A 20,015-nucleotide genomic window follows, 5' to 3' on the forward strand; every position below is an offset into this window, starting at 1 on the left:
ATTTATTGTGGTCTGTAACTAGTTCTGGTTTAGAAACTGTTACTAGTCTGTAATAAGTATAGAAATTGAGAGTAAGCATTTAGAAATTCATTTTTTATTTTCTACTTTTTAAAGCACTGATGGTGGATTGGAGACTAAAACACAAAGCAAAACTGTCCTTTACCACAAATAGTGTAAAAAGCACGATTTACAAGACCATTTGTTCAGCTCTCTTGTAAAAAGGCCAAATGATACAAAAGAAATAGCAATAATGTAAGGGGAAAGAAAGAAACATTCAGTGCCACTAAATGTCGAGCACTTTATTCAGGGTTTAGTTAATGACTGCAGAAATGTTCTGTCCCACTCACAGCATCTTCCTCTAAGAGCTGGGTCTGGTCTGGCATCAGAACACAGAGTCAACTCCCTGTGGGGCACACGAGGCACCTCTTCTCTCCTTGCAGTGCACAGCCTTCTCACTTCCATGCTGTGTTCTTACAGTCTTTAAGGAACAAGACTAGTTTTTTCTTTTCCTTAATATCCCTTTTGCTTCCTCAAATTCTCTTCTTGCCAATCAGAATGGATATAAAAAGTTGACTTGACAACTGTCCATGTGCTTATCCACTGAGGAGTGGTAAGGCCCAACCTGCCTTCTGTGAGAATGTGACTTATTCTTTATTTTAGGCCTAAACTTGATGCTCGCTTATTTTATTATGACAGCATCTAAATATTAGAACTGTTGCAGATTTATTAATTTTCAAACTCATATTCATGTTTGGAACTAGATCAAGCTATAGGTCTCTGCTTCTGGCTTGAGCCCATTCTCAAAAATTATGTGCATTAAGACACTCTATCTTTGTTTTCTTCAATGCAAAATGGGCATTTTCAACCTTTTTGCAGTTAGTAAAGGTCAGTGATAAATGAACCCAGCATCAGGGGTCCAATCTGTTATGGCCAGTTGCTATATTGTCTTCCAGGGTTGCTCTGTTCCAGATCAATTTTGGTCAGAATTTGAAGTGTGGGGGGCTTCCCCAGTGGCACAGTGGTTGAGAGTCCGCCTGCCGATGCAGGGGACACGGGTTCGTGCCCCGGTCCGGGAAGATCCCACATGCCATGGAGCAGCTAGGCCCGTGAGCCATGGCCGCTGAGCCTGCGCGTCCGGAGCCTGTGCTCTGCAACGGGAGAGGCCACAATAGTGAGAGGCCTGCGTACCGCAAAAAAAAAAAAAAAGAATTTGAAGTGTGCAAAAAGGTTTGAATGAATAAGTGAAACTTCCCCTGGTGATGATTTAAAAAACAAACAAAACAACAACAGCAACAAGAAAACGGTTCCAGTGAGGTTTTTTATTAACGTATAATACCAGATTACATTTATGGTATTGTATCTATCTGTCACAGGAGTAATTCCATCATTGATATTCTAGGTGGGCCTCTTGGGAAGAACTGGATCAGGGAAGAGCACTTTGTTACTGGCTTTTTTGAGACTGCTGAACACCAAAGGAGAAATCCAAATAGATGGTGTGTCTTGGGATTCAGTAACTTTGCAACAGTGGAGGAAAGCCTTTGGAGTCCTACCACAGGTAAGCCAGAAGGACTTAGCTAGTAAAAAAAACAATGACTAAGTACATTTTTCCCTTTATTTGACACTTGCACTCAAGAAATTCACATTTCCCTGCAAAATATATTCCCTATGTATCGCTGTCTTTTTTTTTCTGCAATGCAGCCTTTTCATAGGGAGATAAACTACTTCTAGAAGCTTGGAATTCTCTGACATACAGTTATTGAACTATTAATAGTTTTGATAGCTTTTTCCAGAAGACATAAACCACAGCAGGAACATGGGGCTTTTGTTTTTATCAACTTTTTTTTTCTGCTTCAGTGGTCTGAGCTCCAAGTTAGCAATCACAGCACGTTGAGAAATGCTTTGCAAGATATAAAAGATGCTGCTGAAATAGCAAACACTTGGAAGCATGAAGTAGTGGAATTGAAAATAAAAAGTGTAATGATTTTTTTTTGTTCTTTGAATAGAATGAACCGTGTCAGAGTAATCTGTAGCTTTTTTTTTTTTTAATGTCACTCTTTGATTTGGGTCACAAAGGATCTTCGGCCTCACTGGTTTAGTATCATTCTATCTGTGTTATTGTGCAAGAGGACTTTTTAATTATGAGAGAAATAGCAACAGTTCCATTTTTAAGTGATCTTAATGGAAACCAAGGAATGTCTTTACTGGGAGCAAATCTGAAAGGCATGGGCTGTATATCTACTGGTGTTTGTTCTCATCTCTATGGATATAGTTGCTGTTTTAATATCTTTGTTCCCTTTGTACTAATGGGCACTGAATCCTTTCTACTACCATGGTCCTAACAATTCTCTACTTTTAACACAAAATTAAAATGCCAGGAGCATCTCCAGGTAGATGTTACAGGCTACAAATCTAGCCTGAGAAAACAGTTTGTATTTCTTGATAGATTACCTCTGTGGAACATTTGCTCCTTTCATCTAATGAGGCACTAAATATTGTAACTGCTAGACTGATGCTTTTAATTCATTTGTCTAAACTTTGTCATGTTGCCAGAAGCTTCATCAAAAGCTTTTCCAAAAGTTCAGCTTTGGTTGAACTTTTGAAAAACAGTATTGTTTCTTCAGAAAGAAAAAAGGGATTGTCAGAGGGTCTGAAGTAAAGAAACACTGGGAATACAAGTATCCCAAGGTGACAGCGTTAGGCAAGATAACAATGTTGAAGAGTATGGGATAGAATTTGGGTTTCCGAGAGGCACTGCCATTCAGTTGACTCTGTTTTCTGATCCCATTTTAAACTACAGTAGTGAAACTTTTGTTCTTTTTTGTTGTTCTTGTTTATACAAATCCGCCCATTAGAATAAGCAAAGCTCTAAGAAATAATTTCAGTTTCATTGAGAATCCTTTAGTTTATCTGCCATGTGATGAAAAGATTTTTGTTTTATTATATGTTCTGTTTAGGAACCCAAATATGCAAAACATAGAGGAAAACCAAGTGGGCTAGAATTATGAAAATTCTTTTTCTTGCCTCTCTGCCAACATGAATCTTCCAAACTTGCCTTTTCCCTCTTCTATGGCATCAAGTTTTTTATAAACTAAACAAGAAATACTTTGAGCTACGCCTTTAAAACTGTGTAATCGTGCTAATAAAAATGCTTCTCATTGTACATGTTTATGACCCGGTTTCTGGGACTGTCTTCCATTATCACAAGGATGTCTGTAGACAGAAGATAATATTTCTTGTACAGTGACATCTTGAGAACGTTAAGTGAATGCCCAAGAAAGAGAGAAAGAGGATAAACTCAAACATCCAAACCAAGAGTTGCTTTTATTTTCCCAACTTTCCTTTGAAAGTTCAAATTAAGTATTTTTTTTCCTTTTCTGGAGTTTGATCTTTAAAAAGCAGAAAAAAGAAATTAAAAATCCAGGAACTATTTTTGCTTGCTTTTCCATCTTTTTTTTTCCTTTCCATCTTTCTGACCTTGCAAGAGGTTCCCCAAGACCTCTGACATTGAGATAGCAGAGATCTCTAGGTCAATTAACCACTTGTTTTCAGACACATGAAACAGGAACTTTGAACAAGAAACTTCCCTCTCCCTCATAGTGATCCCAAGATGTCAGCTGTGGAATCACAAGATGTCATTAGTTTCGGCAGATTCTTGCAGTTTGTGTGTGTGCGTGCGTGCGTGTGTGTGTGTGTGCTTCCCTCCTGCAGGTAGAAAGCAATCTTAGAGAAGGTACCAGCGTGGAAAACAGGACATTGTGTACATTTCAAAGTGGAGCCTTCTTTAACTTGTTCTACTTTACCTCTCAGCTCTGAGAGCGTGGAGAAGACAGTGAGGCCTATCGTCAGAGTCCCGTTGGCTTAGGCAATTGAACACCAAGACTTAAAATTGTTCATTCGCCTTGAATCTTGTTAATCACTTAATTCATGAAAAACAGAAAAATAAGTTTAAATTTAGTTTAAAGCCTCAGTTACAAATTTGAAAGGCTGCAAACTATAATTGGGGAATGACTAGGCCTATTCCTGCAATAAGACTTTATGATCTGAAAATAATCCATACCTGCATACGACTTCCCCCAGAGCTGGAGCATCTTTTGCTATCAGGGATATCAGATAGGGCCAAATCACGTATCTGTAGAGCTGAACAATGAAAGTGTGAGTGCAGCAGTTCACATTCAATTTCACAATAATTAACAATTTAATAATTAGTTATTAAACTACTTCCATATGCTTTAAATGATAATAAGTACCATAGGTTCCATACTTATGTAAAAGATACTGAGGTCCCAATCCCACCCATGAGCTTTCAGTGGGAACTCATTGCCCTAAGTCAGAGATCAGAGGAAGAAGCCAAAATGATAAATTAAGTATAGTGATGGAGGGCCGTGGGTAATGATGAGCAAGAATCCAGCTCCAAGCTCTGTCATTGCTACCTCCACCACAGAACTGTAGCCTTCCTTCTTTTACTCCCACTGCTGTGCTTTTCTCACCTTATTCTTTGGAATTCTCTATTACATGTTGCACACAGATTAAACTTTTTACAGTAGCATTCCAACTCTGTGATTTGCCAAGTCAAAAACCTTCTAGGACACCCCTTTCTTCACTGAATAACATCCAGATTCTTCCATTTGTGGTTTAGGTCCCTGATAATCTGGTCCCAACCCAACCTGTCCAGTCAGATCCACCACTCCTCATACCTGGGCACCTTTAAGTTTCAGTCAAGCTGGACTTACTGTGCCGTGAGATATACCTCACTTTTCTTGCTCATTTCCTCTGTCCGCGCACTTCCTCTGTCTGAGATGATCTTCCTTCACTGGAGTCACTTTGGCATCTCAGATGCTCTGCCAGATGGCCTTTTCTGACTCCCTCCCTTTCCCTGTTAACCCTGACTCTAACCCCAGCTCTCCACTCCCACATCCCAGTCCCAGATGGGATCTAGAACTTTGTTTACAAATCTCTCCTGGTGCTTATCTATGTCTTATATTGGAACTATCTGTGTATTTGTTTAATTTCCACTCAGTATTATAAACACTTTGTAGACATACTAGTTAAGGAAGCAAGACGTAAAGACAAAACCATCAACAATCAAAGAAATCTAGCAAGAAGAATAGAGTAGCAATGCTAAATTTAACATAGATTTTTTTTTCCCTTACTGATTTTTCTACCTCTTACATAGCACATACAGTAGGTTACATGGTAGGAATTCAAGACGTCTATTTTTCTGCTGAGTCACTAAATGCTTGCTCTCTTTTACAAGAGGCTGTGGTTCCACCAGTGTCTGGGTTTTCTTGCCGTACAACCTTATGCAATTTATTTAATTTCTCTGAGCCTCAATTTCCTTGTCTGTAAAATGTGTATAATGGTAGTAACTACTTCCTTGCGGTTTTATGAGGATTAAATGAGTAAAAGAATAAATAACTCGAAGTACTTAAATTACTCCCCGGCATGTAGCAATTACAACACACTGTGTTATGCTGGTTGTTACTATTTTTTAGAGTGCTTTAAGGGTAGAGGAGCATGTCTCTTTCATCTTTGTATTGGATTGGAAATGAACAAATGAGTATTGACAGTTTCACAACGAAGATGATGATGAAGGTGGGCCTTAAAGGGTCGTAAAATATGTAGGTTTTAGAAGGGTTGGGGGCAGGGAGCTGTGGAGAGGATATTCTCGGATCCTAGACATGGATATTGTAAACAGCTACAGAGGTGGAACTAGAAAGAGCTGTGGGGGCAAAATGGGCAGAGGAGGCTGCCTGTTAGGGAGCGTTAGGAGAAAGAGGGAAAGACTTCAGTAGTACTAAAGTGGTCGAGGAGTGGGTTGAGTCTTCTTGAGCTGGGAGGAGGGTAGTAAAAGAGCAGCCAAAGGGTATGCTGTGGCTGGCTGTGTGTGGACAGTGGACTTCAGCAGGCAGGATGGGAAGCAGGGAGATGGGCTCAGAAACTCTCTAGCTGTGATGTGGTAAGAACCTGGACTAAAGTGGAGAGGACAGTGGGCATTGGGCGTGGAGTGCCGAATTCAAGGGAGAAAAGAAAAATAACTAGTATGGACATTAGTGCAACACAGTTGTACTATTTCTGAGCCTAACCATTTGAAATTTGTGATCATTTGGCCAGATCTGAAAATCATTTTTTAATGCTATTTCTGAAAAAGTGTGTATTAAAACGTAGTGTAAAAGGTTGTGAAACATTAAATGACTTTACAGAAACAATAATCTGAACACGTTACATGCAGTCATTTACATACAAATAAATGATACATACATCAAAATTTTAAAGTTATTCTCAAGTTGTTATCAACCTTAAACATTTTTGACTATTAAAATTCACCTTGCTTTTCTTCCTAGATGTTCCTAAAAGCAAAGCAGCATTTATTTTTAGACATTCTGTAATCCAACCTTAGGATCTCAATCTGTTCATATTGGATGAATTTTTATTGTACAAATTCAATGTAAAATAAAGTTTTGCAAACATTGCCAAAAGGCAAGATCACAGACACTTTGATGCTTGTAAACATTTGGGCCACATTTTAATAAAACTATACATTGTATGTGTATATATATACATATTGTGTATATATGTGTGTGTGTATATATATATATTTTCCCCCCCTTCTGAGCCAAAACAAAACAACACTATATACTTAAGGATAAGGAGTCATTCCTCCCACTTGTTTAATTTATACTACACTCAATAACTGCAGAAGACAAATGCTTTTTTGTTTTTCATCTGACCTCCAAGGCTAAAGCATAATGCCTGTTGCTGTGATGCGTGGCCAGCCCTGACCGCCCCACACAGGCTCAGCCATCGCCCCTGAGCTGAGCGGGTTGAGGAGTCAGCCTCAGGGAAGTGATGAGTCAGGTGGCGAACAATGGTGCTCTCTTTGTTCCTCCTTGAGCCCCAAGAATTGTTCTTTGTAGCGTACATACATGATGACATTACATAAGTATCAAATATTTGCACATCCTAATTTTCCTACCAGTGAACAGTTTCTTGAAAGAGAGGTAGAAGATCATTGTGATATCTAATTTCCAGCATATTTTTTGCTGCACAATCAGACTGTGCCTCCTTGGCCAAACCATGTAACTTCTTAGGACCCTGGCTGTTTCATATGTACACCAGGAAAAGGACATAGGTGACCTCCAAGGACCTCTCAGCTTTAGAGATGAGTTTGTAGAAACACTGTTTCCCATAGTATAGAAAACAATGGGACACCCACTGGCACCCCTCAAAGCAAATGAGTGCCAGATACTATTTGTCAGACAAGAATGGAATGTTTGATTAATTGTATGAAACTGAATTTTAACTGAACCAGTTCGTTCACTTAATTTTTCTTTAAAGTTAAAATTAAAGTATTATTTTAATGCTAGACAATAAACTGTAAACAAAAGACCTATAGAATTTCTGAATGGTATCAAATCCACTGCACCTAAAACTTTTGGATGTCTAGTTTCAACAAAAACTTTCTTCCAGTGTAATTTTGAATATGTATCTATTTTAAATAAAATTAATATATAGTATATTGCCATACATTTATTACATATAAATTATCAGGCTACTGTGAAAAAAGTTAGGCATACCATTTCTCAAGCAATTACAAACATCAGAGTTTTAATGGGCTGTTAGTACTATTCATTTAAACACTCGGGGTTGTGGTAGCTAACTTTCAAAAGGAAGAAAAATAGTATGTGCTGAACTGTGACTATGATGTTTCATAGTTTTACTTCTTATGTTCAGATCAGCCCATTTATTTATTCAGGCAATGTTTACTGAGCATATACTATGTAAAGCCTGTGTGCTAATGACAGGGTACACAGCAAAGTTATGGTCTAGGAGAGGAGATAGACATTAAAAACAAAATGCTCATAAATGCATATGTAATTTTAATATTCACTATAAGCCATATCCTACTGGACGACCTTATTTGGTGTTAAGAATCAAGAGAGATTCTCTGAGGAAGTGACATTGAACTTGAGACCTGAAGGATGTAGTTGGCCATAGGAAGAAGGTAGGGGATGAGATTCACAGGCAGGGAGGATAGAATGTGTGAAGTGAACTGAGGAAGTAAAAGAAACCCAGGTGGCTGGAGGCTGGAGTGAAAAAGGGAGTGGAGTAGCCAAGGGCACTAAATGAGACAGACGAAGTGGAAGAGGCTGCATCATGCAGGGTCTGTAGGCCATCTTAAGGGTTTTACATTCTGCTCTGAATGTAATGGAAGACCACTGACAGTTTTTTGAAAGGTGAATGACATGATGCAACTTACACTTGTGGCAATTACTTTGGTTGCTAAATGAGAGTGGACTGGGAGGGAGGCAAGGGTGAAAGGAAGGAAACCAATTAGGAGGTTCTTACAGTGTTCAGAGAAAAGTACTGGTGGCTTGAGCTATGTGGTGGCCATAGAGATAGAGAAACAAATGGATTTGAGATATATTGGGGAAAACAATCCACAGGACTGATGATTGGTTCCTTTTGGGAGGATCAGGAAGAAAGATAAGTCATGGATGACTCCAGAGTTTGTGGATTGATAAAACGAAGGTGCCATCTATCAAAATGGGAAAGCTCAAAGTTAGAGCAGATTTGAGAAGAAAGGTAGCATCTCTCCATTTTACAATAACACTAAGGCTCAAAGAGATTGGGTTCCTGTTCATAGGTATACCTACCAGGCCAGAGCTGCATTGCCACAGCATCTTAGCAAGGCACCTTATCTTGATAACTTCTGTGTCTGCTTTGATGTTATGACACCTTTGGCCTCTACACAGTCCTCCAGAATAATGGCCTTTTCCATTTGGCCAAAGTAACATTTCCTATTGTGCTCTTCCGTCGGATGTGTTAAGTCTCTTTGAAAGTTACAAGGACACTGTAACCCATATAAAAGCCTTCAAGTCAGGTCCTGAATAGGAACAGGAAGCTAAAATCTCCACTTCCAGGGCAGGAACTGAGCCTGTGACCAGAGGGATGGATAGCAGTGCTTGGATTATGACTAGGCTGCTGAGCACTGATGGGCTCTTTATGGACCCAATGGGCTGCACCTGCTCAACCTTTAATCTTTCTTGAGCTCCAGATAGGAATAAAAACTGGTCTGCCCAGGACTTGAGGCATTTTGCTATGGTTATGAGGAGCACAGGTTTGGAGACAAACACTATTAGGTTTGAATTCCAGCTCTATAACTACTAGCTAAGTAACCCTGGGCAAGTCACTTAACTTCTCCCAGCTGTGATTTCTTCATGTACAATAAGATCTATTTCATTAGGTTGACATGAAGATAAAAAGAGATAACACATGTAAAGAGCCTTACCTGGCACATGATAAGCCTGCCATAGACCGGAGCTCTGTGTTCTGGCCTCTGAGTTCCCGGTGGAGATAACTTTAGTGAAGTAATACATTGGCTTATACTTGGTAAACCCTCACAGTTGTTATTTCCTATGTTTCTCAATAATGCTAGAAGCTTTTATATAAAGAAACATAGTATTAAAAGAAAACATGTGAAAAACAGTAAATGGCAAAAGTCCCTTGGCAAGCCTTTGAACTTTAGATACCAAATAAACCTAATTGCTTCAATAATACATTGACTGGCATTCTCAGAGCCACTTCTTATTTAATTCTCTTTAGTTTATCAGAATCTCCTGATAGCACACTTTGTCTGCTCTCTTTAGCTTATTTGGACATTACTTTCATTTACTTGGAAGCTTGGAGGAGGATGTACAAATATATCCATCATCTCTTATGAGTCATATATTTGTCTCTTATATTCACTTCTGTAAAGCAATGGAAGCATCCCTTAGGAACGTGATTTGATGCAGATTAAGAAATACCAGCATAAGTCTTGTTGCCTTCTCCAGAGGGTTCCTGTGATATTTGGCCACAACTTTGTTCTTTAAGCCATAAATTATGCCCCGGGGAATGAGGTTTCTAATGTGACTCTCCTTGAACTTGGCTGCCATGGTGAGGATACTCTCCTTCTGCCTGAGAGGCACAGACACCATTCATCTGGGGCTGACTTACCTTGTGCAGTTCCTCACAGACCAGTTGGGCACTGAGCATTCTCTCTTAGCCTAAGGCAATTAGTGAAAACTAAAGCTTCAAAGAATTTAGTTCTCAATTCTCCTGACTGGATGTTATTAACCAAAGGCAAAAGAAAAATGGTAAAGAAAAAATGTTCTGAATGTTACATCAAAAGTATTTTTAAGTTCACCCATGTGTACAGAGAAAGAGAGACCTAAATGTTATTTTTATTGTTGCATCAGCATTTCCCAGTGAGACAGTGATTTTCTTTAAAAAAAATTTTTATTCATATAGGCAAACCTAAGTAGAAAGTGATGTAGCAAGTAGGGGTGATAGTTGTGCAATGCTCCTTACAGGAATTTTTTTTAATATTTATTTATTTATTAATGGCTGTGTTGGGACTTCATTTCTGTGCAAGGGCTTTCTCTGGTTGTGGCAAGTGGGGGCCACTCCTCATCGCAGTGCGCGGGCCTCTCACTATCGAGTCCTCTCTTGTTGCGGAGCACAGGCTCCAGACGTGCAGGCTCAGTAATTGTGGCTCACGGGGCCAGCTGCTCCGCGGCATGTGGGGTCTTCCCAGACCAGGGCTCGAACCCGTGTCCCCTGCATTGGCAGGCAGATTCTCAACCACTGCGCCACCAGGGAAACCCTCCTTACAGGAAATTAGATTGTCATTTTGCTACCTCAGCAGGATCCAGCTCATCTGCCTCCCTTCCCTTCTGTGTCATACATTCAGTTAAACAAATATTTGATTCTCATTCTTTCACTGATTTCTAAGTCGTGACACTCTCCTGTGTCTGTCTGGTTGTATAAGTAGAAGTGTGCCTTGGTTTATAGACCATATGAACATATGTGTTTGAGTGTCTGTAAATTCATAGAGTTTCAGAATCCCTGAGGAAGCTAGGATCATAAAAGAAGTCCAAGGAAAATAGATGAACAAAATAGGAATTTCTTCTAACAAGTTAATTATAACTCATAAACTTATAATTTTTAACTTTAATTTTATATTATATCTGTTCATAGTAAGGAATATTACTAGAAATAAAAAAAATAATTTCCCACAACTTATAGTGATCTCAATTTCTTTATTCTAAGGACATTGTGATTAGATATGTGTTAACAAGGGGCTTCAAATGTAGCTGTAATATTTTATTTCTTAAAAAAGATACAAAACAAATACGATAAAAATTTAAGAAAACTAGATGGTAAGTACATGGATGTTTGTTGTGCTATTTTTTAAAATATTTTTTTCTGTTTGGAATATTTCACAATAAAATGAGGGAAATATACAAAGTTGTTTAGGTTATTCATGCTTTCCTCTTTTTTTATTGATATAGAAAGTATTTATCTTTAATGGAACATTTAGAAAAAACTTGGATCCTTATGGGCAGTGGAGTGATCAAGAAATATGGAAAGTTGCTGATGAGGTAAGGATGCGCACTGAAGTCATTTTGAAAAAGGTTGCTCATACACACAAGAGTGGTTATCACAGCTGAGATAATTTTATGCACTTTTGTGCATGTATGTGCATGTGTGTGTGGATAACTTTAAAATGGAAAACTCTAATATACCTCGAGCACCAAGTTTTTTGGATTAGACCTAGCCCTTTCTTCAGTAGTAAGTCTCCAACTATCAGGCCCCAGAGATAGTATACTTTGGCCTTCTTCCCAAATGTGCATCACTGAGACATGAACTAGGAGAGACCCAGACACCTACAGCACACCAGGATTATTCCCGATACAGAGGAGCATCTGTCCACAGCATCTTATCTGCTCCCTGTCTGGGTTCTGAAACTTTACCAGCATAAGAAGGAGGCTTTGGTTTGACATGATATACTTCTCTGGGAAGCATAGGTTTAGCACAAAAGGTTAATGATCATCCTAGAACACCTGAAGATGGCTACAATCTTCTCTGGAAGTCACCAGAAGTTAACTGCCTTCAGAGGCTTTGGCTATGAGCACCTCCAGCCAAAATACCACAGGACCTAGATGTGGCAGACTCTATTCCTTGAGGTCATTAGGACGCCATAGGAAATACATGGATTAAAATGGAATCTAGGGGCTTCCCTGGTGGCACAGTGGTTGAGAATCTGCCTGCCAATGCAGGGGACACGGGTTCGAGCCCCGGTCTGGGAAGAGCCCACATGCCGCAGAGCAACTAGTCCCATGAGCCACAATTACTGAGCCTGCGCGTCTGGAGCCTGTGCTCCGCAACAAGAGAGGCCGCAATAGTGAGAGGCCCACGCACCGCGATGAGGAGTGGCCCCCACTTGACGCAACTAGAGAAAGCCCTCACACAGAAACAAAGAGCCAATGCAGCCATAAATAAATAAAGAAAAAAAAATTAAAAAAAAAAAAATGGAATCTAAATTCCTAAATAATACCCTGTATTTACCCACCAGGTGGTTAAGGAATTTAGGGCTGGGGGAGAGCTAGAGTGGGATTCTTGGTTCCCTTAACAGACACCCTAGCTGTTAACTGGTAATTCTTGAAATACAGGCATTATATTTAAGAAAAGGAGAACATAAATTGTTCCAGTTTACTAAACTTGAGGTTTATGTCCAAAGCTCTGGATGGTGGCAGACTACAATTATGGGACCTAAGAACATTGAGGTGCAAAGGTCTTCTCAGAGAACAGCTTTATTCCACTATCTCTGACATATTTGGTCCTTGTTGCAAAGCCCAATTCTGTTTATCCCAAATGTTCTTTCCTTTTCTTCCTCCCTTCAGTGGATCTTGACAGAAGCTTTGAAATGCCTGTGAGTGTTAAACACTTACCCATTGAGTGTCTAACCTTAACATGCCCCTAATAAAATGCACTTAGATTAACCGTCTTCATTATCAAAGTTTCCTTATTACCGAACAAACAGGGGTTTTAAAGAAAACATTAACTAAATTGCAAGTGACACATTTTAAGGTCTTTGATGTGACTTCAGAGAATGAACTATAGGAACACAATGTAGTGGGAGAGAAACTTTGAAAGGAAGACATTAGACTTTATAAAATCTGCAAGTATTGCCAAGTCACAATAAAGTTTACAGGAAATCAGGATCATAAAAATAATCTAAAATTTTAGAAGACATGGTTAAGATTTTAAATGCCAATATGTGCAGAAATTTTACCTGCTTAAATTTTTATTTGATCAACTCATACTTAGGTATATCTTTTTTTTAAAATTATTTATTTATTTATTTTTGGCTGTGTTGGGTCTTCGTTTCTGTGCGAGGGCTTTCTCTAGTTGCGGCAAGCGGAGGCCACTCTTTATCATGGTACGCAGGCCTCTCACTATCGCAGCCTCTCTTGTTGTGGAGCATAGGCTCCAGACGCGCAGGCTCAGTAGTTGTGGCTCACGGGCCTAGTTGCTCCGCGGCATGTGGGATCTTCCCAGACCAGGGCTCGAACCTGTATCCCCTGCATTAGCAGGCAGATTCTCAACCACTGCGCCACCAGGGAAGCCCCCTAGGTATATCTTTTTACTGATCCTTTTAAAAATAATTTGCTGTTCAAAAACAGAGATGGGCTCCTGTCCTTACAGTAATGTCATGTGTTTGAGTAGTAGTGATAAATTTTTGTTGAGGAGGCCTGAGAATGGAGCACAGACAAAAAAGCAACATCCCAGAGAAGCAGAAAAGGCATTGGTTTACAAGTTGTGGGGTCTGGACTTTAGTCCTATATGGTTGATCATACACCTTGCCCAAACAGGACCATTTGGGGAGGGGTCAATTTCTCACCTGGACAGGATAATGGGACAAAAGGTGTAAACCAGGATTGGCCAGGGCAAACTGGGATTGAATTTCATTTCATCTAGTCCTCTCTGTGACCTTGGTATGACTTGTTTCTCTAGAGGGAAATGAATTGAGTAACAGCAGAGAGCCAAACACTTGAATCTTATCCCAATTCTTTGTAATTCCCCTTTCCCTGAAACAGAAATCAAAAGTGTGCACGATGACAATGTCAGGCCAAGAAACACTCTGTTCCTACCTTGGATTGGGCCCCACACTCCAGTGTGAAACCTTATCTTTGCAGATCTGGACTGAATTGTGTGAAGCCATGAGGAACATGCTTAGTTACAAGCTCTAAGACTTGGAAGCGAAACTGGCCAAAGCAGCTTCCTTACCCTTTGTGCCCTAGGCGCATACCTTCATCTTGGCACTGTATGCCTTATAATTATAATTCTATGGATGAATTGGATGCCTTATGGATGCCTTATAATTCTATGGATGAATTTAAAGCAAGTCCAAGGGAGGGAAAGAGTTGCTAAGACCCAGAACTACAGAGATCTAATTTTCCCCTTCACAAACAACTCAGGACCAGATAGCTTCTCCACAGGAGCACTGACTTTACCAGCTGTGTAGACCAAAGAGAACTTCAAAAGTGGCTGAATCTTGAGGAAACAAAAAGTTGACCCTAACATTGTGGTCTAATAAATTGGTAGCATTGCTGTACATTTTCAGGCTAATATGTATAATGGGCCCAGCCTAAGGCCTGGCACATAATAGGTAGTAAGTAAATGTTAGCTATTGTAGTCATGTTTTCATGAGGTCTTTACCTGGCCGTCTCTTAAATGTTGTTGCTTGCCAGAATCCTAATTGTTGTCTTACTTTACTTACTCTTCCTGGGAAATATCATGCATCCTCTTAGCTCTAACTAATACTTCTGTGCTGATGACTCCCAAATCCGCCTGTCCCCAGAGCTCCCTGACATCTCAGCATGGACAGGCATCTTATGTCCATAAATGAGTCTCTTAGCTGCCCCACCCACGCAAGTGTCCTGCGTTTCCAATTCCAGTGGATGGCATCACCAGCTTCTCGTTGCCCAAAGCCAAGACCTGGGTCTCATCCTTGACTCCCAATTTCTCCACCTGTCTTCACATATCAAACCCTGTCAAGACTGTCTCCTGCAAAAATCTAGGATATACTCACTTTTCTCCATCCCCATCTCACACCACTACTAATTTTCATGTGGATTTTAGAAACAGGTTCCTGTCTGGTGTCTCTCTTACTGGCTCCCTACAGTTCATTCTGTTCTTTGCAGCCTTGCATCTGAGCACTTGTTTCTCCCCTTCTTAAGGCTCCTTATTGCCCGTTGGACAAAGTCCACACTGCTCAAGGTGGCTTGTAACGTCCTTCATGATTTCATCTTTGCCTGCCTCTCTAAACTCCCTCCCCAACTGCCTCTGCTTACCAGGATCCAGCTACACTGAATTCCTTTGTTTCCTCTAAGGCACCACGTGCTCTCTGTTCTCCAGAGGTTTTTTCACACGCTCTGTGCCTGGGGGACCCCCCGGTCCTTCACTGCCTGATCCTCCTCACCATTCAGGCCTCTCCTTACACATCACTTCTTCCCAGAAACCTGCCCTGATGCTCCAGGTGTGAGGGAGGAGCCCCTCCTACGTGTATCCTATACCTCCACCCCTTTCACAGCTTTCTTCGCATGGGAGAGAGATTTACCTCTTAACTTGTCCATGTCCGCCACCGGCTTGTAAGTTCCTTGAGGGCAGAGATATTCACTGTGGTATTTCCTTGCTTAGAGTAGTGTTGGGCATGTGGATGGTGTTCAATAAACATTGATTGGATGGATGAATGAATGAATGATCTGATTCATTTATTTAAATGAATAAATAAATGGTTCATGTGTAATATATCATGCAGGTAGCCTTGTGATTGACACACAACGGGTATCACCATTAGCAATGAGGACACTGAGCCCTGAGACATCGGAGGGACTTAGCTGAGATGGGTGGTGGGCGCAGAAACAGCTGTCTCCCTTGATTTCTGGTTCACAGGCTCTTTTGCCACAGTGAGATTTCCCAGTGGTGTCCATAATCTCAGGCTCCTTCACCACAGTCTGTGTTATCCAGTGTCATCCAAGCAGCACATGTGTTGGTTCTAGAATGGTTTAGAATGCTTTTAGAAGGAAGACTTTTTGGTAATTGTTTGCTTTTTAGATTACTTAGAAAATAGTTTCCTTCCTTACACATCGATAGTCAGGTAAGCTATTCTAGAGGGCAAACAAAATAACAGAAATAGTGGCCTTTTAAGGTGAAAATTTGCCCTGGAAAACCTGCAGAATAGAAAAAGGAGTGTCTAAAGGAGTTGACAGAGTCTATTTTTATAACTGCCCAGTCCAACCACGGTTCACTTTTCTGATTTTTTTTTCATGTTTCCTTATCACAAGAGCAAACTCTTGCTCTATAATAACATTCCAGAGTGCAGAAATAGCAAAAGTCAACACTTTGAAGAAAATGCCTGGTCCTTTACAGACTGTAATACATTTTTTTTAGTTTGATATGTCACAAAATAAAATTTCTTCTTTGTAAATAGTAGTTTGGAAATACATATGATTTATTAGCTCAACCGCATAAAGCTGGCAAATTCTTTCTTCCCAAAGTTCTTTATATCCACAAACTTTTGATGCTTTGATTTATTTGTAATGCTAAGTTGGAACGAAAATACTTAGAAATGTTTACATTCCAGTAATTAAAATTCACCTTAGTTTGGACAGAGCTAATCTGAAGTTTGTATTTTTTTTTAATCTGTTGAAAAGTGGTTTGTGACAATAGTGTAAATAACATTATACTAGGAATATATATGTATATGTGTGTATATAAATGTACATATTTATTTTTAAAGAATTCTGCTGTTAAAGATCACTAAATTAGATGATTTCTGTAGCAAGTTCCCTTTAAGTCTTTTTCCCCCCATAGCTCTTTTCTCTTTTAACAGTAATTTCCCACTTATTATTTTTCTCCCTGTCTGAGCCATGAGTTCCTTCAAGGCAGAGCCTTGTGTTATTCATCTTTGAATTCCCAGGTCTGCCATAGTGCCTAGAATTTAATAAACTCTCATTAAGAGTCTATTAAGGAATACATGACTAAGCACCCAAACAATCACGAGGTTAATTTAAGCCATTCTTATCAGCGCATGGAGTTGGTAACAAGAACTTTATATCTTTTAAAAACCAATTACTAGTCTATCTTGCTTCCCATTTTCTCTCCAAAGCCTATCACAATATCTGGCAGAAAATAGGTAATTAATACATTTGTTAAATATTCACTGACTTCAAATTTAAAGTTTTACTAACTTATATTGACCTTTCTCTAGTGAATATGATCTTAAAAGATTTTTACTATACTTGATAGTGAGTAAAACAGTTGAGATAGGAATGTGGGAAAATGCATCCTAGATTGGTCTGTGTCTCTGTCACTCATTTTATACAGTTTTCTTCTCTAAATGTCGACAGTGCTACATATTTAGGTACTTATTTACTTGTGTTAAGAAATAGTTTCATTTGGGTAAGAACCACACACTTTGCTCAGCTCTCTATCACAAGAAAGTACAAAGTATAACACACTAAAGTAGCTTTCCCCCTATGGCCTTAGGAAACTAGAGTATGATTGGTGTGAATCTAAAGGGAGACTACATGCTGCAACGTTCTTACCAAAGTCTCAACCTTGTTACTAAGCATGATGTAAATTACTAGTATTGTGACACTTTCTGCTAACTTGCTTTCCAAGGTAACTTGTTAAGGGAAAATCTTACAAATCATACTGTCATACCAGGGAAACGTTTCAGTGGCCAGACCCATGTCTTGGGATTTCCCAGGATTTCTAACAATACTAATAGTTAGGGTTGATTAGGTGCTTACCACAAGCTACACTCTGTGGCAAGGTCTTTCCACAAATTATCCCATTTAATCCCCATTACAAGCCTTTGAAGTCTATCCTAGTATTTTCTCCATTTTTTTTCAGTGAGCTAAGTGAGACTTCCAGTAACACATCTGACAGCATCAGCCATCGAGTGGTGGAGTGCAGACTTAAAACCACTTCCGTGTGACTTCATAGCTCCAGTCTTTCATCAGTACTTTTCTTGATGCTTAATTTGACTTAAGAAAAATTCTCAAGTATTTCTGATTGATCTGAAAGGAAATACTGACCTATCAGTGTTAAAGAACTTCTTATTTTATAATTTGTTTTTAAGGAGTTTTACAGAGTCTTAAAGATGAGAAAATGAAAGCACACCGACAGGTGAAGTGACTGGTTTTAGATCACACTCCATATTGGGGGAGCTAAAACCAACACTCATTCATTTACCATTTGTCATTCTTCCTTAAATTGGATTTATTTGTCATTCATCAAAACTGTGTTTGTTTTGTTTGGCCAGCATTCCAGGGGCTCAGTACCTATTTGTTGAACAAATGAATGGATGTGTTCAGGCTGACAATGTGTCCGGCATTGGTACTGACCTAAAGAGCACATGTCTTTACCCTCAGGAAGCCAACAGTCTAAGAGGGGAACTTGCACCCATACTTCTGTGACAATGTGCCTGACTGCCCTAGAGGATGATCAGGAGTATTTGGAATGGTGTTCCCGGCTAAGCAATGGCACAAACCTGAGAAGGTCAAGGTGTATAGGGAACTACAAGCTGAGTGTTTAGTGCTGCTGGAAGTAAAAGTGGAGGGGGCTCGATTCTGGATGCCTTATCTGCCATGTGAGAGAGTTCAGTTATTCTGTCAGCAGGAGAGCCACCATAGGATTTAAAACAGAGAAATGATGGGGTCAAACCTATATTTTAGAAGGATCCCTGTGAGCTTGTCGGGTGACAAATCAACTTGAGATTACAGTATGAAGCTTAAGAGACAATAATGGCCTGGCCTAGCGTTGTGGTAATAGGGCTGGCATGGAGATGGAAGATTAAGAAGTATTTGGAAGAGGTCCAGGGCTGGAGATAAAGATGAAAAATCATTCGCTTATCAGTGGTAGTCGATACTCTGAGCATGAATGAGATCTCAGAAGGAGCATTTGGAGAGTTGGCAATGAGGAAAACTAATATTCAAGGGACAGGAAGAGGGAGAATTACCTACATGTGATAATAAGAAGAAATGTCCATAGAGGGTGCGGTTTCTCATAAGGCAAGGAATAGATGTTTGAAGAAGGGGAAAAATGTTCTATGGTCTCAGGCAGTAGAGACAACAGATACACACTCATTATTTAAGATTTCTAGATGAGAAAAGGGGGAGACATTAAATAATAGCTAGGGCTTCCCTGGTGGCAGAGTGGTTAAGAATCTGTGTGCCAATGCAGGGGACATGGGTTTGAGCCCTGGTCTGGGAAGATCCCACACACCTCAGAGCAGCTAAGCCCATGAGCCACAACTATGGAGACTGCATGCCACAACTACTGAAGCCAGCACACCTAGAGCCCATGCTCTGCAGCAAGAGAAGCCACCACAATGAGAAGACCATGCACTGAAATAAAGAGTAGCCCCCTCTGGCTGCGACTAGAAAAAGCCTAAGTGCAGAAGTAATGAAATTGAAACTGTAATTTAAAATCTTCCAACAAACAAAAGTCCAGGACCAGATGGCTTCACAGGTGAACTTTACCAAACATTTAGAGAAGAGCTAACACCGATCCTTCTCAAGCTCTTCCAAAAAATTGCAGAGGGAGGAACACTCCCAAATTCATTCTATGAAGCCACCATCACCCTGACCAAAACCAGAAAAAGATGTCACAAAAAAAGAAAATTATAGACCAGTATCACTGATGAACATAGATGCAAAAATCCTGAACAAAATACTAGCAAACAGAATCCAATAACATATTAAAAGGATCATACACCATGACCAAGTGGGATTTATCCCAGGGATGCAAGAATTCTTCCATATACGCATATCAATCAATGTGATACACTGTATTAATGAATTAAGGAATAAAAAGCATATGATCATCTCAATAGATGCAGAAAAAGCTTTTGGCAAAATTCGACACCCATTTACAATAAAAACTCTCCAGAAAATGGGCATAGAGGGAACCTACCTCAACAAAATAAAGGCCATATATGACAAACCCACAACAAACATACTCAATGGTGAAAAACTGAAAGCATTTCCACTAAGATCAGGAACAAGACAAGGATGTCCACTCTCACCACTCTTATGCAACATAGTTTTGGAAGTCCAGGCCATGGCAATCAGAGAAGAAAATGAAATAAAAGGAATACAGATTGGGAAAGAAGAAATAAA

At 39.7% G+C, this 20,015-nt stretch overlaps 1 protein-coding gene across 1 annotated transcript in view; it reads left to right on the forward strand.

The window, feature by feature from the left end:
• Nucleotides 1-20,015, forward strand: part of CFTR (CF transmembrane conductance regulator) — a 188,343-nt gene that overhangs the window by 160,829 nt on the left and 7,499 nt on the right. The window contains exons 23-24 of the mRNA XM_081244584.1: nucleotides 1,400-1,555; nucleotides 11,334-11,423. Coding sequence (XP_081100710.1) covers nucleotides 1,400-1,555; nucleotides 11,334-11,423 — 246 coding nt within the window. The remainder of the gene's footprint in view (nucleotides 1-1,399; nucleotides 1,556-11,333; nucleotides 11,424-20,015) is intronic.

The sequence above is a fragment of the Mesoplodon bidens genome (assembly GCF_964165515.1).
Source record: "Mesoplodon bidens genome assembly, chromosome: 9".
In the NCBI taxonomy this organism is placed as follows: domain Eukaryota; kingdom Metazoa; phylum Chordata; class Mammalia; order Artiodactyla; family Ziphiidae; genus Mesoplodon; species Mesoplodon bidens.